Source organism: Mchenga conophoros, linkage group LG4, assembly GCF_057382185.1.
Source record: "Mchenga conophoros isolate Kocher_MC1m ecotype Shallow Benthic linkage group LG4, M_conophoros_male_GT1.1, whole genome shotgun sequence".
Classification (NCBI taxonomy): domain Eukaryota; kingdom Metazoa; phylum Chordata; class Actinopteri; order Cichliformes; family Cichlidae; genus Mchenga; species Mchenga conophoros.
In genome coordinates, this window is record NC_140529.1 from 18,630,843 (window position 1) to 18,649,234 (window position 18,392).

General features: G+C 41.5%; 2 protein-coding genes across 4 annotated transcripts; both read left to right on the forward strand.

Moving 5' to 3' along the window:
• Positions 1-1,722: 1,722 nt before the first annotated feature.
• alyref (Aly/REF export factor) lies at positions 1,723-5,037 on the forward strand. Of its 2 annotated transcripts, none has more exons than XM_085270779.1 (6): positions 1,723-2,102; positions 3,518-3,676; positions 3,770-3,917; positions 4,014-4,077; positions 4,160-4,355; positions 4,451-5,037. In XM_085270779.1, the coding sequence occupies exons 1-6, from the start codon at positions 1,863-1,865 to the stop codon at positions 4,463-4,465; spliced, it is 822 nt and encodes a 273-aa protein (XP_085126905.1). In that variant the 5' UTR covers positions 1,723-1,862; the 3' UTR covers positions 4,466-5,037. The 2 variants fall into 2 exon arrangements, with proteins under 2 accessions (XP_085126905.1, XP_085126906.1); XM_085270780.1 differs by lacking the exon at positions 1,723-2,102 and adding an exon at positions 2,107-3,074.
• Positions 5,038-6,029: 992 nt separating this feature from the next.
• arhgdia (Rho GDP dissociation inhibitor (GDI) alpha) lies at positions 6,030-17,924 on the forward strand. 2 transcript variants are annotated; one of them, XM_085270781.1, is made up of 6 exons: positions 6,030-6,140; positions 14,075-14,273; positions 15,063-15,146; positions 15,579-15,655; positions 15,812-15,875; positions 16,146-17,924. In XM_085270781.1, exons 2-6 carry the CDS (start codon positions 14,081-14,083, stop codon positions 16,346-16,348), a joined length of 621 nt encoding a protein of 206 aa, XP_085126907.1. In that variant the 5' UTR covers positions 6,030-6,140; positions 14,075-14,080; the 3' UTR covers positions 16,349-17,924. The 2 variants fall into 2 exon arrangements, with proteins under 2 accessions (XP_085126907.1, XP_085126908.1); XM_085270782.1 differs by lacking the exon at positions 6,030-6,140 and adding an exon at positions 12,667-12,818.
• Positions 17,925-18,392: the final 468 nt, after the last annotated feature.

Sequence of the window (18,392 nt, forward strand, 5' to 3'; positions counted from 1 at the left end):
CATTTATATAACACCTACAGGAGCTTTTTTAACATCTCATTATATACTGATCCATTTTGCAGCTTAATTATTTGCAGCTGTTTGTTTAATTTAGTGCAGTAGATAATTCGATCTTGTTGATTAATTTAACTTAGCTAAGTGCTTTAAATCTCCAAACATACAGGTTGGATCAAATGGTGATTCTAAACTGGCTGTAGTCAAAAGGGTGTAAATGGTTATTTGTGTTTCTGTGTTACCCTGTGCATGGTGTACCCCACCCCTTGCCCACTTTCAGCTCTGCCTGACCTTGAACTGGATGTGTGGTTAAAAATATCGATGGATATATAGGTGATAGATAACTGTGTCTGAACTGACAGATTGTGCCAGCAAGGGATAACTAAGCCAAGGGTAAAAATGTCTTTAATAATTTATTGAATTGGACTGGATGAATGCAGGCATTGTTAAAATATCCAAACCTAGTTGTGAGTGTGGTAATCTCAACCTGCACAGCTCTGTGTAGCTGCAGCTGTTATCACACCATCAGTGCCTAAAAATTGGATACCATATGACTCAATGCATTTTCTATTTCTAAATGCGGAAAAAATCTGAAATTGATCCAGAGGGTAAAAAAGCTGTTTACTAAGCTCTAAAAAAGCAATCTTGGAAAATTATGCTTTTATTCAAAGCGCTGTATTAAAGATTGTTATCCACACAGTTGGACTTTGATGAATTATTTCTTTGAACTGTTCTTTTTCCACAGTGGAATGATTGTACACCATACATCATTAATGACTTGAGAAAAAAAAAACACCATTTGGGCGCACAAGTTTGAATTTATGTATGCAGAAGTATACATGCAGGCTCACCCCACAATTTAGCAAGTTGCACCTTGATAACACACTTTTGTTAGCCATAAACATTTTTGGCATAATTCTAAGTGGACATTTGACCAGTCTTATGGGCAGAATTTGCAAAGGTCACTTAAATTGCTTGATTTCCTGGCACTTAGGTTTAAGTGTAGTCCACAGATTTTCAGTAGGGTTGAAGTGGGGCTTTGGGAAGGCCATTGAAGCAGCTTTATGTTTATCCATGCCAAAACCAGTTGTTGAAACACCAAATGTGTCCAGGTTTCAACCGCTTAGCCACTGACTTTATGTGAAGTGAGGTGATTTGGAGGTGGTCCTACTTCTTCGTTATTCCAAACACTTTGTGCAATGTAACTGTCAGCAGGCAGTGTCTGGTTTAGGTGCAGTTTGGACAATTGTGGGGTGTATATCTATAGTTTAGCCAGTGCTTTACAATCATTCCACACTGGAAAACGTCAGTTCACAGAAATCATTAAAAGCCAAAAAATTACCATGACGATCGGTTATGGCCACAAATATGTACATATTTATTCAAACTGACTAACAGTGGTACATTTTCTTTATTTTTCGTTTGTTTTTATTTCAGTTATTTTATACACACATAGCTGTAGTAGTTTGTGTACTGAAGACTTTCAACTACAACTCAAAATAATGAAATTTACAGTGAAAACGGTAAATTTATTTAATATTTAGATTATTTGAATAATTGTAGATTTAGTGTTTCGGACGATACTGTTAATTGTTTACCGATACTCATCTGGGGAGCAAAACAATAGCAATTCCCTGTTGGTAACTTTGTACTAAAGTCTGATTGGACAGAAAGCTGTTACTACGCGTTGACGTATATCTACGTATGATACGCGACGAAACTGTTTTTCTTTATTGAGCAAAGGTCTGCTCATTGTGTTTTGTCGTCGGGGAGAGCGAGGAAAGAGCAGGCAGAGGGACCATTGAAGTCTAGGGCTTTACTTTTTTTTAACTATTTCATTAACAGTTTAGCATTATTGGGGCAGCATAATGACCGATAAAATGGATATGTCTCTAGACGACATTATCAAGCAGAACAGGCAGCAGAGAGGTGGAGTCCGGGGCGGGAGAGGTCGAGGCCGCGGAGGCGCAGGCGGCCGTGGAGGAGGAGGCCCCGGGCGTCTCGGAATCAGCGGTGGAGGATTTGGAGGCCGAGGCGGCGGATCCGGCCCGATGAGGAATCGACAGATCCCGAAACGCGCTAGAGGCAGACCAACGCCTTACAGCAGGGTATGAGAAAGTTAAAGGAAAAGCCTTCGACAAAGCTGAAAATGCCTGGTTAACGTCGTTCTGTAGCTAATCCCCTAGCCAGCTTGCTAGTCAAGCGAATAAAATGATTGCTAGCCGCCGAGTTTTCCCTTCGGAGGAGAGCTCTATAATTGGCGGCTAAGCATTAATGGAAGTTGTATGCATATTGTGTCCCCTCTCCCACAATCCGTATGTGTTACATCCTTTTTCAAGAGGAGCCCTTTTTGGAGAGAGCGGTTGTTAGCCGTGTTGGCTAACTAGCTAAAGTTGGATCGTAAAGGCCGAAGCGGCGCCATTTTGAATCAAGCACCTTAATTTAGAGCTAGTCGTCCAAGGTCCATATCGGTGCTTTTCCACCTCTTGTGTCAAATTGATGGTGAAAGGAAATCTCATCAACGACAAAGTCTACCCGCACGCTACTATCGTGGGAGCAAAATCCTTCTTTTTTTTTTTTTTTTTTTTTGGTCAAGTCCCAGCGCAGCGACCAGACGGCCTTTTGTTCGGGAGTGGCTGACGCTCTTCTCAGCAAGGCCCATTTTGGTGGCTATTCAACCGGTGTGGCTGTTGCTGTTTGGATGGATCAGTGGACTTTAAACCTCCTCTCTGATAGTTTTCATGTTAAGGCAAATCATCACTCCTTAATTGTGAATGAATATCTAAACAAAGCCCCAGTCAAAATGGCGTGTCTCAAAATGGACGCTCAGATAATCCACGCTCATTGATGGGGGGATAGCTGGGTCCCCTTTCAGTTTGTTTACATCCCCTTCCCCACTCATCCTATGGACATTTCCCCCTTCATGAAAGCCCTTTTCGTGGCTTGGTAAAGAACTCTTGGGCGGGCCTGGAAAACATGGTGCAACGCTGGAGGCAACGCTGCTTCAGACGGCGACCCCCTGTGTCCCTGAGGATCATGTCTGGAGGGCCTCTGGTGGAGGTGCAGCTGGCAAGAAAACAGTGGGCAATTTTTGTAGCTAGCATGGGAGGTTGTTTGGGTTTAAACATAGAGATTATGGGTGGGAGTGGGCTATAATAAAATCAGTTGGCTCCATTTGAACTTGGTCATTGAAAAGACATGTACTTTAAAAAAAAAAAGAAAGAAAATGTATCCAAAGTGTATGCATGTACAGGTTATATACAAGACATCCCCTTGCCTTTTAATTATTCTATATATATTAAGTTGTCTTGTGTATGTCCTTATATGTCTGAAGTGATTCACTTGCTTGTAGTGATTGGGGTGGGCAGGGAATAGTGGGGATCCTCTTGGGGGACCTGAGCACCCTGGCCATGTTGGAAGTGGAGCCCCTGCTTGCCCCAACACCCAGCCGTGTGGACTCTGTGAATAGCAGAGGCAAGGGGATCCTGAAGTCAGCAGGTGCGTTCTCTTTCGTCTGTTGCAGCCTAAACAGCTTCCAGATAAGTGGCAGCACGACATGTTCGACAACGGCTTCAGCGGCTTCAATGGTGCTGCTGGAGGTGGAGGAGGAGCTGGCGTGGAAACTGGAGGGAAGCTCCTCGTGTCCAATCTCGACTTTGGGGTCTCAGATGCAGATATTCAGGTATTCTAAGTTGTTTGTGATTCTTGGCCTGGGTTGGTGTGTTTAACAGTCTGGATCAAGAGGGACCAATTGTTTTGGGCGTGTGTTTTTTAGGAACTTTTTGCTGAGTTTGGAACTCTGAAAAAGGCCGCAGTTCATTACGACCGATCAGGAAGAAGCCTGGGAACTGCCGATGTCCACTTTGAAAGGAGGGCAGATGCGCTCAAGGCCATGAAGCAATACAACGGCATCCCACTGGATGGTAAGTCTTACGTTCTTTGACCTGCCAGTATAAACAGTTTCTTAAAGTTCGCTGCTTCTGTAAAGATTTTGAGGTTCATGGTGTTTGTGTTTTTAGGGCGGCCTATGAACATTCAGCTCGTCACATCACAGATCGACACACAGAGACGGCCAATGCAGGGGTACGTTAATATTTCTTTTTGTTTGGGAGGGGGCAGCAAATGCATTTGATGACTCGATGTGTAAAGGCTCCTTTATCTTCAGTCTGAACAGAGGCGGCGGAGGAGGCATGATGAACAGAAGTCGTGGTGGTGGCGGCTTTGGAGGCATGCAGAGAGGCCGTGGAGGGCGTGGTGCAGGTGGCCCTAGAGGACGAGGACGAGGCGGCCGTGGCGGTAGTAGCAAGCAGCAGCTGTCAGCAGAGGAGCTCGATGCCCAGTTAGATGCCTACAATGCCAGGGTATGTCTACCTGAAACTTTTAAATATGATTTCTTCTGAGTAACGGATTGTCCATTTTCTCACATGTCTAATTAACTCTTGGTTTGTTTTCTCAGATGGACACCAGCTAAGAACGTAAAAACAAGCTCCTGAGGGTCGTCGTCCCTTCCTGTCTGCACAGAAGGGTGGCTGTTACAAATGTGCAGATTATTTTACACTTGGTTGTCTTCTAATGTGATTGAAAATATTGCCCCACCTCTTGTTTTAAATGCTCCAAAGTGTTTTTTACCAGTTTTGTTTGTGATTTTTTTTTTTTTTTTTTTTTTTTTCCTCCTCTCTCTTCTGGTGGAAAAAAATGGTTTCAACTGTAGGTTATGGAACTGGGTTTCCCCAGTTTGTTCTTCTACCCTGTAGTTAAACAATTGTAATAAAAACCTGCAGTGCATATTAACCACATTAAATGTCCCTTTGTTTGGGTTTTGTTTTTCTTTGTTTTTTTGTTTTTTCTGGTCATATGTCTACTTGTGCACTATAGTTCACTATAAAATGTATTATTTCACCTGTAGCGTATCAGGATTAAAGACCTGTATTTGCTGACGTTTCTGTATTTTGGAATAAACATTTGCATTGTTTTGGAAACTTGCAACAACTGTAAAATACAGATTTGCCATTTAAATGGAAAAATAAAAGGAGTGGCCTAGAACTTGGGTTTCGAAAACCTTTGCTAACTAGCAGATGGAGGACTGGATTAATTGTAATGCACGCATTAGTTGTAGGCCCAACGTCCTCTATTTGCTGCAGAAAATGATACTGTTGAAGTACAGCCACTAGATGGCACCCTGCTCTGCTATATACCTTTAAGTTTTCAGTATGTGCTCGTCACCACGCCTTTTGCAAGCACACAGGCGTGTATTAAATCTCAAGTCTGTAAAGAGGCTTATGTGCTGTGCTACAGATATGATCAAGTGACTAAAAACCAAAGAGGGCGTGAAGTGAACGTAGTGTAAAAACAGCCACAAAAGGTAACTACATCTGCATGCCCACGCGTGTCGAAGCGCATATTTCCCGGAAGCGTTGCGGGGCAAAAAGTGTGAAACGTTCAGAAGAACAGTTTCCGGTTGGCTTTCAAGGTAATACGTGGAAATCATCTGATCTTATCTGCGCGACTTTTATATAAACGTTTTATCCTGTTCTATTATCATTATTATTATTATTGTTCTCATATAGCAGCGTAGTACGATTTATAGGTAAAAGTGACAATTCGATGCTAGCTTCACACTTCAGTGTGAAGTATAGGTTATGCATTCAGAAAACATAAATAGTCTACCCATAATACAAATAAGAACGTTACATATATAGTTTATGAGTTACTGATGGACTGAAATGTAGTTTTGCAGTTTATTTGAACTCATATAAAAAATAAACAATAGCAATTCATACACGATTAATTAAAATGCACTGTCACACAAGTATAAAGATACTAAAACTAGAAGTCCCCACTCAGTAAAAATGCTATTCTAAATTGTACTTAACATTAAGTTATTTGAACCACATACAAAGAAAATTCATAGTCGAGCTTAAAAAATACTTTGTTGTGGATATTTTCTATTTTTAAAATGTATTGTATCTATACTGCGTGCAGCTGGGGCTACGTTTTTAAAAATGTGTTTTTTTTTGTCGCCCTTTATTTTGAAGGTGGCATACCGGACATTGTGCCCGTCAGCGGCACCGGGCTCAGATTTTCCTCTGCCGCTTCACTGCACTCCCATTCACAGGAGACGTTTCCAGCCAACCACAAGTAAAACGGTAAGAGTAGATAAAACACCCACTTAAGTCTTCTTATAATATATTTTATTCTGTTAAATGTGCGTTAATATACGTCCTTAAGCTGCTCCGGCAAATTTCTATCGATTACTTGCTAAGAAAAAAGGAAAAAAAACGGCTAACTTACCGCTTGAACCTGAATTCTAGAAAAAATGTTTACCAAATAATCGCTTACTGTAGTTAAGGAACTACTTTTTAATAGCATGTTATACTCCCGTAGTTGCACTAATGTCGTTTTCTTAAAATTACAGCGAAGTCACTGTAAGGTTGTTCGAAGCCGTCGGTTAGTTGTGAATTTCCGGGTGTTGAACCCGATCTGAGCTGAGAGGGTTGGGGCTATTAAGTAACGAAATGTCACCCGTTGCTGTTAAAAGCACACACATAAAGTGATTGCACTGACCAGTAAAGTAGGGGATTTGTTCAAATTAGTAGTTTAGTCTGCTTTAACACATTCTTCATGATCATGTCCTTTATATGAGGAACATTTTTCAGCCACTTCCTGGAACTCATCTGTCTTTTAATTTGAATTAGCTTACACTTGAAGCAGCCACCATTTTGGCTTTTTTTTTGTTTTTTACTTGCAAACAATTAATCAGAGCACGTCGATCAAATCTGCCAAGATCGAGTAACTTCTTGAGCACTTTGGGTGTGATAGTTAAGCTGTGTGCTTTTGGCTGAATGGCTGGCAAGTGATTTCTCAGCGTGATCACACAAACCGTGAAGCCTCCCTTTCCTTCCTGTATATGTGTGTGCATGATAAGTAGAGGATTTTTTGGCCCCTTCTTTTCTTATAGAAGGTCGAGAACCTTCTGTTTAATCAACTTCTGCCGTGAATTGTTCACTTGCTTCACCTCATATTTAAAATGTTGCGAGCTTCCAGTGGCGGGCGGATGTGTCTTGCAGCAGTTTATTTCCTCTGGTGTGAGGAGAGGCCTACAGAGGTTTAGAAAAGAAAGGAGAAAGACCCATTTAGGGTCGGTACTTAACATTTTTGGTGTGCTTTCCTGACACTGCTATAATCTTCAAACATGTTCCAGCAACTCACAGTGAAGAGTGCAAGGGTCAAAACCACAGGCCTGAACTGCAAAAATGGCTGGAGCATATTTCTATGAACTGACAAAGTAAAGTTGATGATGCATTTGCCCTTCTCAGTTTACATAACAAAAGAGATTTTAACCAAATCATTGTTTTTCTCCATGTGCCACACTTTTCTAGTGGACTTTCTTAGCCAGCGTAGCAGCGCAAAGCCCTAACCTTTCAGCGTGGCTGGCGCCTTGGCTCTCCCATTCACGCTTAGCTTCCTGCTGCTGTTCGAAGGGATTTCTCACCGGCTATTTTTAAAGCTTCCTATTTATCCTGGGCCTTCTTGGGGATGAAGACATGTTTTGCTTTTCTGTTCTCTCACAGCCACTCCTGTTCTTTCTGCTGCTCATTGACCATGGATTTAAACCCTTTCTGTGACATTTTAGTCTTTTATTCATTAGTACATGTTAAACCGATTTACCAGTGTCCCTGCATACTCCTCCACTCCTTATCTCATTGCATTTCTGTTTTTATCCTACCCACTTGTCTATATTTGTTAGGGTTGGGTTCCTCTGGATTGCATCAGCTCTACAGCACTTCCTCAAAGATTTGGCATGTTAGCACTGCCCCTACAACTTGATTGAACCTATCATGTTTTTTTTCTTCTTTTTTTAGAGGCTTCAGGAGCAGGCCTTCTAGCATTTCTATCATTAAAAAAATGCTTAGCTTGGATTGAAGAAGATGAGTTGTGCAGTGCTGTGGTTAGCGCGTTAAAGGATATGAATCATCAAGCCCGCCTGAAAAAGGAAGCTTGCAGTAATTTCTTGACAGACAAAATGGTTCAGTTGCTGCCTGAGGTGCAAGGCTTCCTTATTTGAAGACATGTGCTGCGGGCTTAATCAGTTTCATCAAACATGGGGGCTCTGCATTACTCAGATGCACAGCAGAAAGGTATTTTCATGTGGTGTGTGGTGCAGGTCTTAATTCATGCCACCAAAGCGCTGCTCTTTGCAGTCATTGTGCTAAGTGCACAATTTTCTACTGAGATAAATAAAAAAAAAAGCTTAAAATGACAGCAAGATAACAGCGGAACGATATAATAGTTACATTATCTGATACATGTGAAATATTCTCGATCTGTATGCATGAAAAAAAAAATGTTGAACTACAGAGACGGTGGATACAGGATGTGGTCTTACAGCAGCACCCCTTTCCATTACAGTCATTGCAGGGTAGTTCATTTCGAATCAAATCCCAATCTGCTGATTTGATGATTAGGATTTTTGTGGCGCACCCAAATCAGAGAAGTCACCGCTAAAGCAAAGTGCAACTGTAGAGAGATTGTGTAGGTAAAATTGAACGACTCCAAAGGGCTTATGTGCACTGAGAGCTGCATGAAAGAGCAAGAACACAGAGAGCTGAGAGGATCAAAGCATCACTTTCTAGAATAGAGTTAAGGCCAGGAGCTAAATGTCACCTCATAAAGGTCTAGTAAAGCGCTGTTCATGTCCTGTTCTTGTCTCTGAGGTAAACGTGTGCTTTATTCCATGAAACAAATTCAGACTGTAAGTTATCAGCGATAATACTTCCACTTTTTGATTTATCAGTAAAGCAGGCTTCCCATATTGGTTTACTTTGTCCTGCACCTGGCTGCTGTATGTGCCTAATCACTGGAAAACCTGGCTAATAAAAAGTATTCTTAACAAATATGAGTTGTTGCTGAACCTGCGTGCATTCAGGGTTTTCCAGTTTGCAGCTCTCTTTTGCCTTTACTCCAGCCTGTGATATGCTGTTTGTTGTCCCCCTCCCCCCTCCGCTCCATTGCCCTTTGCCTGCAGTGAAGAACCTGAACAGCAGCATCTATTGCATTACCAGTGGCTCTAAACGGAGCTCATAAGATTACATCAAATCTTCCACGGCCAGAGGGCTGGACTGTGAGGGATGGTAACTGGCTTATCCAGGTAGCCTCAGGGGTAAACCTCTACATTAACCTGTTGTTGTCGTGATAGTTTATGCTGGATCTTCAGACACCTTAAAGCAGATAATAAATGAGCGATCAACCTTTGAGTGCAGACAGTGAGATGGACCCTAAAATGTGTGTGTAAGCCCTTTGGCTTTCTTTGAACGGCATCAGTAAATGTTTGATTCTCTACAGAGGAAACTATTATGTCCTCTTTTTTTTTTTTTTTTTTTTTTTTTTTTTTTGTTCCTGCTTTCTGCAAATTATTTCTAAGCAATTTTATTGCTACATATGCTTTGTGTAGTCACAGTCCTTTTAACAGATGCTCCAAAGGCTTGTAGCACACTTGTTGACCTTTTATATCTATAGGCATACCTTTGAAGTGCTCACTCCTGAGACTAAATAAGGCTAAAACTGTCTTGGACATCAAAATGATATACCTACACAGCCTACAAATTGAATAGAATACGTGATTGTATTTAGAGTCGCATCTATTGAGACTTTGTTGTTGCAGTTGCTGGGATTCATTTGGGTTTTGTCTTTTACTTCCTCATGTTTTCTCAGGATTACAGTTTGTTGTTAGAAGTCTGTAGCTCTAATCCCATATTTAGGATTGGTTAGGTGATGCCAGCACCAACCACATTATGCCAATATGCTCAAACAGCAAATCAAAATAAATGCCAACAACAACTAAAGAAAATGCTTTGTGAACCCTGACTTTCCATGATCTAAAAACCCAGGTTAAATCTAAGTAATTTTAGTAGATTAAACTCATAACCATGTTTTATTATTTTTTTATATATATATTAGATATTCTATAAATATATAATAAATGTTACATTTTAATTTTTAAATAATGCCGTTCATGGTGCTTAATGAAAGTAAACCAGGGAAATACAGAATACATCACTTCTAATCTCTATTTACTATCGAAATAATGCTCAGTATTTTAGTAGAGAATAACAAGTTGACTTTAACTTTGATTTAAAAACTCTATAAAATTTGTTTTCTAGTATTTCTGTCCAGGGGATGTGGCATATGAAAGAATAACTTTTTTTATTCACCTCATTAATGGTTAAAAGTAGATATTCAATAACAACAATATGCAACCTGAAAGATGAGGACAAACACAAGAACCACAAGTTTGCTTTCATTGTATGGATGTTTCAGTAATATAATATCTAGTTCATTACCCTTATGAACACTCACACACATATATTAATGACACCTGTAGCTCTTGTGTCATCCCACAGGGATTACCTGGTGCCTCCTTAACCTCAATAACTTGCCACAGTCACTAATGTTTCAGCAGGAGAGCTTCGTGGTGCGTCACCAGCGACACTTCCACACAAACACTTTCCTCTCCTGGCCCCGAATGCCTTGTGATCCATAATCCCACCTTTTCTTACTGCTCAGCAGTGTTGCTAGGGAGCAAGACTAATCTCAAGCCTCAACTCCTGCCAAGCCTGGTATGTTTGTAAATTTGTGCTGCTTAGTCCAGCCAAGCGGCGAGATTATCACCTGTAAGGAGAAAGTAGCACAGGTGAAGGTTGGGACACTGAAAAGGAGAAGTCCAGCAGCACATCCCAGTGTGGGTTTACACGATCTCATGACCTCTGTGTTGATTCCCAGCAGGCAGAACAATGACGGGGCCTTTTCCTGTCAGCTCAGTATGTAGCTGCTTAGCCACAAGCCACATGGATTGAGCGAGGGGAGGGGGGGGGAAGGGCTCTCTTTAAAAATATGCTGAATCAACAATTTCACACTTGATTAAGATGGTAGCTTGAAGTGATGTGGCTGTCTGCCACACTTAGAACAGCCGTATCTATAATTTCTTGGTGCTTATGTTGGTAAATGTGGCTCGATGCACTGGAATAACTTCATCAGATGCCCTGCAGTTTTACAGTTCAGAAATGACTGCCTGCATTTATTATGGTGATTGTATTTCACGTCAGTCTAGTCATTACCAGGCTTAGTATCATTAGAGACAAATTTGGAAACTGTTTCTTTGTGCACCATAATCATGTTTTTCTGGGAAAATGTTATCCAATCGTACACTGTATACAAAAGATGGACACACTGGCTTCCGTTTTCCAAGCATGAAAATGGAAGCAGGAAGTGTCTTAACCCTGCATGCTTACTTGTGCCAGCAATGCCATAATGCAAACCTGTTTTTCATGTGTTCTTAGTAAAGCTTCTTTATATAGAGCTCACAAAGCGCTGTACAACAATTAAAGCAACTAAACCATGTTCTGATTTTATGACCTGTCTTGATGATTTTATGATCTCAGTCTAGTTTTAGCTCTGGTTGAATAGAAATGAATCATTTTGTTGTATTTTGGCCCCCATTGGAGTCAAAAAGGAGAGTAAAGCTTGGCGCGTCTCCGTTGCGATGTAAAAATTTGCGGTTTCAAAATGCCAACGGTGTAGAAGCTCAGTTCAAGGTTTGCTTTGTGACTTACCTAGTGGTTTAGAATCACTAACTGAATAGTATATAGTTATTAGATTCAGCCATACTTTCATCTTGGAGGTGAGGTACTGATCCAGTCAAAAAATAATAATTTTTATACACTAACAGCTGAGATTTAGGACAGAGAAGTTTTGACTTGAGATTTTCAGAATAGTTTCCAGTAGAGAAACATGCCAGTTCTCTGTGACTGAGCACTTCCTGCTGTGTGACAGTTTGGTATGCTGCAGTCACAATGCTGCTCGCTGCACAGCCGTCACAAGGAGTGCATTGAAAGTCGAGAAGAGGAAGCGAGAAAAACAACCTGTGCCTTGAAGAATGATATGACACATCACTGTGATATCTGGTCTGATTTTCTTCTCCGTCTCTTTCTCCCTGTCTTTTTGACCAGGAAACACTCACACAGCTGACAGGCCAAACCAGCAAGCTATTGGGATAAGAGGAATTTGTGCTTTTATGGGAGCATAGAGGCCCAATTTGGGGAAAACAAAAAAAACAAACTGTGCTGCATTCTCAGTTCCTGCTTGGCTAATGCCCAACTGTATATGGAGGCAAAATAGAGCAGAGCAGAGGGTTAGGCGGATCAACAAACCAGTTTTGTTTTTTTCCAACACTGTTCATTTGCTGAGTGTGATTTGCTGCAATGGGTGAGGTTGTGTCAGCTGTATTCTGCTGCCGAGGGTAACAACCTGTACTGAGCAGGTGAAACTGGCCTCGTAAGCTGTCGCCACTTAAGGGTTGTTTGTCTGGTGGGTTCTTGTGCGTTTGCTTTATCCGCATTTGTTAGCTCGCCTGTACCCGTTCATTGTGTCATTACCTCCCGGGTTAACCTGATTTGCAACAGTACAAAAGAAAAAGAAGCTGAGGTGTTAGTCACTGCCTGCATCTTTGTAGCATGTGTAACTAAGAGTTTAAAGGAGAAGAAGTTGGTGCTCTAATCTTCCTCTTTCAGTTTAATGCAATACTGCACATTTTTGCACAGTTTAAAACAGTGATACGTGTGGCCCGTGTTGATGCATGGTTAAATTCAGCGCAGTACAGGAAGTTCTTTCAACATGCAAACACGCAGGATGAGACATTTGAGGGTGTAGCTGCTCGCTAGCTAGGAGGAATGTTCTGTTCATGGCAAGACAGGGCAACACCTGCAGATTAATAAATAATTGTCGCTGACCAGAAAGAGCTTTCTGCTGTGTTGCCTCATTATTTGACAGTAAGTAGTGTCACTTCTTCTAATTTTGTTAGAAGTTTAGAGTTGCTTTGAGATTCGCCTCAAAGGGCAAAGTGCATGAAAGCTGGTCTTTGTGTTTCCGTTGCAGGTCTCTGCCTTCTTGCTTTCTATGTGTGATAAATCAACTGCTTCAAGTCGATAAAGCACTGTATGACTGCGACTGTGGTTTGCACTGTACGTGAGGCTTCAGTGGTCGATAAGAGTAGAAAAGTGCTATCAGTTTGTTGATGACTGCAGGTTCTGTTCTCATCTTGTTGTGCTTGCAGAACAGACCTCACGCAAGTGTTACACAGTACCATCATCCAGCTGCATGTGTTGAACAGCACTGTGCAGGCTTTGCCCAGCATTTGTGCACCAGATGTTATAAATTGCATAACTAGAGCAGGTTTGTTGTCCAAGGTCTCATTGTGTTACTGTGCTGTTGCCTGCTCAGAATCACTGGCAATTAGCAGTAAGAGTGGTTGTGAGAGCACAGCTGGGTGTAAACGGCCACGCGCGCATTGCTGTTTTTTACTTGCTGTTGAGCCGGAGAGACTAGGACAGCATGGAGCTCAGATAACCATCAGCTTCTTAGACCACCAACCTCTGCTGTATGTCATCGCTGCGACATCAGGGAAACTGGCTGGTCCGCCAAGTAGACTGCGAGGGTTAGAGTGTCATGTGTCTTGGCTCGTGTCTGCTAGGGTGTGTGCATATGTGCAAGTCTGTGTTGAGGTGTTGAATAAACAAAGGGGCTTTGGAAGTGGCTGGGCTCTTGTCAAAATAATGTGAAAGTTGCCCGCAAGGCACAAAACTGACTCATCTTTGGTTTATTTCAATATAGCTGACCTGTTGCCAGCTGCCTGTTAATGAAGAAAATAGTGCACACGAGCTCTGTGGATTGTTCCTCTTGTCACTCTGTTTGAACAGTGAAGTTGCTCTGAAGTGAAAGTTTTTGCAGAGCAGATGCCATTACTTTGTCTTTCAGCATGTGAACTATTAAAGCAGTAGAATAGGCTGTTTCTTCCTACATGACCTGCAGCTTTAGAGTGCTGCGCCCAGGTCAAAGTTTATCCCTCAGGATAATGAATCCCAGCAGCTGGAAGTCTTAAACAGCCCGTCGCTACTTTGCTTCGTAGCAAGAGTGAAAAGGAGAAGCAGTCTGTGGTGCGAACCTCTGTTGGTCAAAGTGTATTACTCTACTTTCCTGTCATCTAACCCTTCCTCTCTCTTCTGTCAATGTTTCCTGCTGCAATTAGCACACCATGGCAGAGCACGAGCCCACACCAGAGGAGCTGGCAGCGATCGCAGCAGCCAATGATGAGAGCGACTCTTCTGTCAACTACAAACCCCCCGCCCAGAAGAGCTTGAAGGAGATCCAGGAGCTGGACCAAGATGACGAGAGCCTGCGCAAGTACAAGGAGGCGCTGCTGGGAAACGCAGCTGCTGTAGTCGTTGGTGTGTTGATGTTAATTAACATACGTCAATAAGTTTAAATACGCGTTGATTTCAAGAAGAGTTGGAGTGTTTTTTCTTGTGGATTTAGCTTGTGCCTTTTTTAAATTTATGATTAAAACCTGTGTAGTGACGACATGACAAAAGTATGTTAAAGTCATTCTTTAATAAACCTGCCAACGTTGTTGCTCAACATGTTTGTCCTACCAATAGCACGGCGTATCACAAGGCCAGGAATTTGTTGTGGAAACAGTTAGAATATTGAAAACTGAGCTGATGAGTCAGAAACTAGTCATTAACAGCTCAGACAGACTCTTTCCTGTATTTTTGCCATTGAGTTATATTCTCAGCAAAGAAATCTGTTTAAAAAATATACAGATTTACTGTCATACAGCATGCTGGTACTGTTGATCTGAAATCTTTGTTAGTTAAAAGGCTTTAAATTACTAATTTTAGCACAGTATTCATGAAAGTAGAGTAACTCCACGTGTGCAAAGTAAAGCAAATCCTTTCCGGAGTACAATTTCAGTTCAAGAGCTTGAAAAGCAGAGATTGTTATGGCGTTTCTAACTCTCCAGATACGAGCATTTAATGTTTTAGACAAATTTCACTGAAATTAAATGCAACGTAGAGTGAGTGTTCGAGTAGTTATATACACACAAATGGATGTGTGTGTACGTAACACCTCCCCTGAGCATTTTTCTGTTGTTTTATTCAAACTAATGAGATTTTCTATCTCCTGCTATACTGTGACGATGTTTTTAATTGCGTGACTTCTTCTTCTTGTCTTAGATCCCACTGTCCCCAACGTCCAGGTGACGAAGATGGTTCTGGTGTGCGATACGGCTCCAAACAATCTGGTCCTCGATCTGACTGGTAAGTAGAGCAGGTGTGTCCGTGCCGATTTTAGTTTAGAAACTAGAAATCTAAAATAAGTGAGCAGAAGTGAGGCTGGCATACAAGTCTCATTGTTGTGTGTGTGTGTGTGTGTGTGTGTGTGTGTGTGTGTGGTGGGGGTCATAGGCCTGCTGGGTCATTAGTTCACTAATCTGTGTCGACTTGATTCCTATGTGTCCGCGTTAATGAGCCATTTCCTGAAACTTCAGCCCCCTCCAGCAGAGCAGAGGCTCACTTGTGACATTGTTCCCCCTGGTGGTCATTATTCTTACTACAGGGTGTTGAAACCCCAAAATCCACGGGAACTGTTTATCAGCCTGCTATATATTTATTTATTTATTTATTTATTTATTTATTGTCAAAGTGGAAAGAATCTGACTCTTCTGTCCCTGCTGTGTTGCTTTCTGCCAGGGGACCTGGAAGGCTTCAGGAAGAACCCGTTTCCGATGAAGGAGGGAGTTGAGTACAGAATAAAGATCTGCTTCAAGGTGAGAGTCTGGTGTTTGTCACACTCGCCACTGCGCTCTGTTTACGTCGCAGTGTTGTTGTTACAGCACTGCTGGAGATGTAACTGCAGTCTGCAGAGCACTATCATTATCGTCAGAGGCTTTTCAGAGGAATTTAACTCTTGTTGCCTTCTGCAGGTCAACAAAGAGATCGTGTCAGGCCTGAAGTACATGCAGCAAACTTTCAGGAAAGGAGTTAAAGGTGAGCCTGCTCAAATCATCTCACTCTGCTGTTTTTTTGGGGTTTTTTTATAAAGCTGTACTGATTTTCCTAAACCTTGCCTCTCATACATGGTCACCATACAGTAATTATTAAAAAACAATGAAACTAAAACTATAACCATTTTCATATGATAAAAATCCATGCTGGAGCTAAACTGACTTAAAAACAAAAGGCAAAACAAAATAAAAACTAGTGAGTCTGCCTCTTGATCCTAAAGTTCTCCTTTTTCTTTCCCTCTGTGATGTGCAGTTGACAAGTCTGATTACATGGTGGGCAGCTACGGCCCCAGACCAAGCGAGGAGTACGAGTTCCTCACCACAATGGAGGAAGCCCCAAAAGGGATGCTGGCCCGCGGCACCTACCATATCAAGTCCAAGTTCACCGATGACGACAAAAACGATCACCTGTCTTGGGAATGGAGCCTCGCTATCAAGAAGGATTGGAAGGACTGATTTTTTTTTTGATTTTTTTTTCCCCCCTTCCCACACTCGCTCGCTGGTCCACCAATGTCTTCCTCTGCTTTGTTTCCGCTTTTCTTTTTTTCTTGCCATCATTCCCACCTCCCCCTGGATATTGGATTGTTTCAGTCTTTTGCTCTCTCCGTCCATCAGCTTGCTCACTCCTCTCCTGCGGTTCCATCTATTTTCCTTTTCTTCTAAATTCCAATCACTTCATCATTCCTCCCATAGCAACGCTGATTGATTTTTGTTTGCACCAGCCTTTATTACAAGAATGACATCTTAAAAAAAACCGGAGAAAGTAAATGGTGTTCATTATCCAGATTTTTGGTTACAGTTTGTTTATAAAAAAGGAAAAAAAAAAAAAAAAAGCATCTGTTAACAAGCAAATTTGATTCCTATCACTTTTTTCCTTCCTTTCTTTTCTCTCTTTTTCACATTGTTTTGTACGATTACCACGATCTGCCTTGGAAAGAATTGTACAGGAAGCTAAAGTGCTGCGTGCACACGATCGCTGTACGGTCACTGAGCAGTAATTGCTGGACACAAATCTTGGACACAGCCCGCCTAAAGCCTTTGAGCAGATTATTTGTAGTTGGGTCTTGTTAAATTATTTGGAATTCAGGCCACTTCTTTTTTCCAGATAGTCGAACAGCCAGCAAATTCTGCTGAGAGAAGAGGGAAAGCAGTTACCTCTAACCCCCTTGCATTCCCTCGCTTTAGCTGTGGCTGTTTGTTCTTTTTTTTATTTTTTTCCTGATCAGGGTATTTTGGCAGGTTTTATTTTGTTTTTTAGCAGCCGCGTGGCCTTAACAAGTAAATAAAAAAAAAAAAAAATAGACAGCCTAGTTGAGCCAGTTGCCTTCTTACTATTAAATATTATATTTGCCAGACCATCGTGTGAGCCTGTTTTAACAGATTTTGTATTACATTGACAGGGAATCAGGACTGAGGACATGCTAGTCTCCTTGTTTCAGGGTGTCAATCATATCAGCTTTATTCGCCAACACCTTCATTTCAGTACTTTGTAGGTTTCTTCAAATCTAATAAATGAACTCTAAATCTAAGAGTCCGGGTTGTACTAATGGCTTTATATCACCCAGTCTCCTCTTATGTTCCTGAGGACATCAATTCTAGCGCGTTACCTCAGTTCCCTATTGAACCGAACACCGCAGAAAACTGTTAAACCGCTCACCTCGTATTGCTCAAGTTAAAGATTACCACTGCTGACTGTGCCTCCAGACTCTCCCGACCGGCCACGCGCCGCCTCTGCTGACTCGACAGAGCTCAGAATCGTCTATAATTGACTTATGAACCAGAATAGAGACGCGAGTCCTTTAACCAGACACTGATGGTTAACACATCCTGCCATATGAAAGTGTTTTTCCTTTTTTTTTTTTTTTTTTAAATACACTCCATAAGTATCCGAGTGAAGCCCGTCAAGCTTCGTTCAGCTCTCGTGCCGTGGACTGATGTTTTTCCTCTGTGGGTTGAGTGAGACTCGATGTGTGCTATTTGTATTACCCTACAGTTTACTGATCTGTGTTCACATTAAAGTGTTCAGACTGGGTGTGTGTGTGTGTGTGTCGTGTTTTATTCAGGGTTATTACCAAACAAACTTCCTTCATGAGCACTTTTGCAACTATTAGCAAAACAAAGAAGCACTCAGAGCTCAAACCTCTGCCAAGAAACTCGCTCTCTGGGCAGTATTTACTTGAAAGGTAATAGTGCTGCATTTTGTATATATTCACTTTGTTCTTTGTAAATGTACTTTAAGAGGTTTGTAGTGCAGTAAAAACAAGTGCCTAGGGCAGGCTTTTGTAATTACTGACATCATCCTGAGAATAATTACTAATTATTTATGTGGATTCATTATTTGTCTTGACAGTACTTTCTTTAAGAATCTAACAGATGTTGGGCTCAAGCTGAAAGAGAGGCAGATGTAAAATGCTAAAGTGAGGTCATAGGTCAAACGAGACATATTTGTATACAAATTGTGTTATTTTAGAGTCCCTGTTTACCAGTATCATTCCTAAAT

Excerpts from the sequence above, each read along its gene's own strand:
- arhgdia (XM_085270781.1), top strand. The coding sequence starts at position 14,081 with ATGGCAGAGCACGAGCCCACACCAGAGGAGCTGGCAGCGATCGCAGCA. Across the intron at positions 14,274-15,062 it reads CGCAGCTGCTGTAGTCGTTG|ATCCCACTGTCCCCAACGTC; the intron begins GTGTGTTGATGT and ends TTCTTGTCTTAG. Across the intron at positions 15,876-16,145 it reads TTTCAGGAAAGGAGTTAAAG|TTGACAAGTCTGATTACATG; the intron begins GTGAGCCTGCTC and ends TGTGATGTGCAG.
- alyref (XM_085270779.1), top strand. The coding sequence starts at position 1,863 with ATGACCGATAAAATGGATATGTCTCTAGACGACATTATCAAGCAGAAC. Across the intron at positions 2,103-3,517 it reads GACCAACGCCTTACAGCAGG|CCTAAACAGCTTCCAGATAA; the intron begins GTATGAGAAAGT and ends CGTCTGTTGCAG. Across the intron at positions 3,918-4,013 it reads CAACGGCATCCCACTGGATG|GGCGGCCTATGAACATTCAG; the intron begins GTAAGTCTTACG and ends TTGTGTTTTTAG.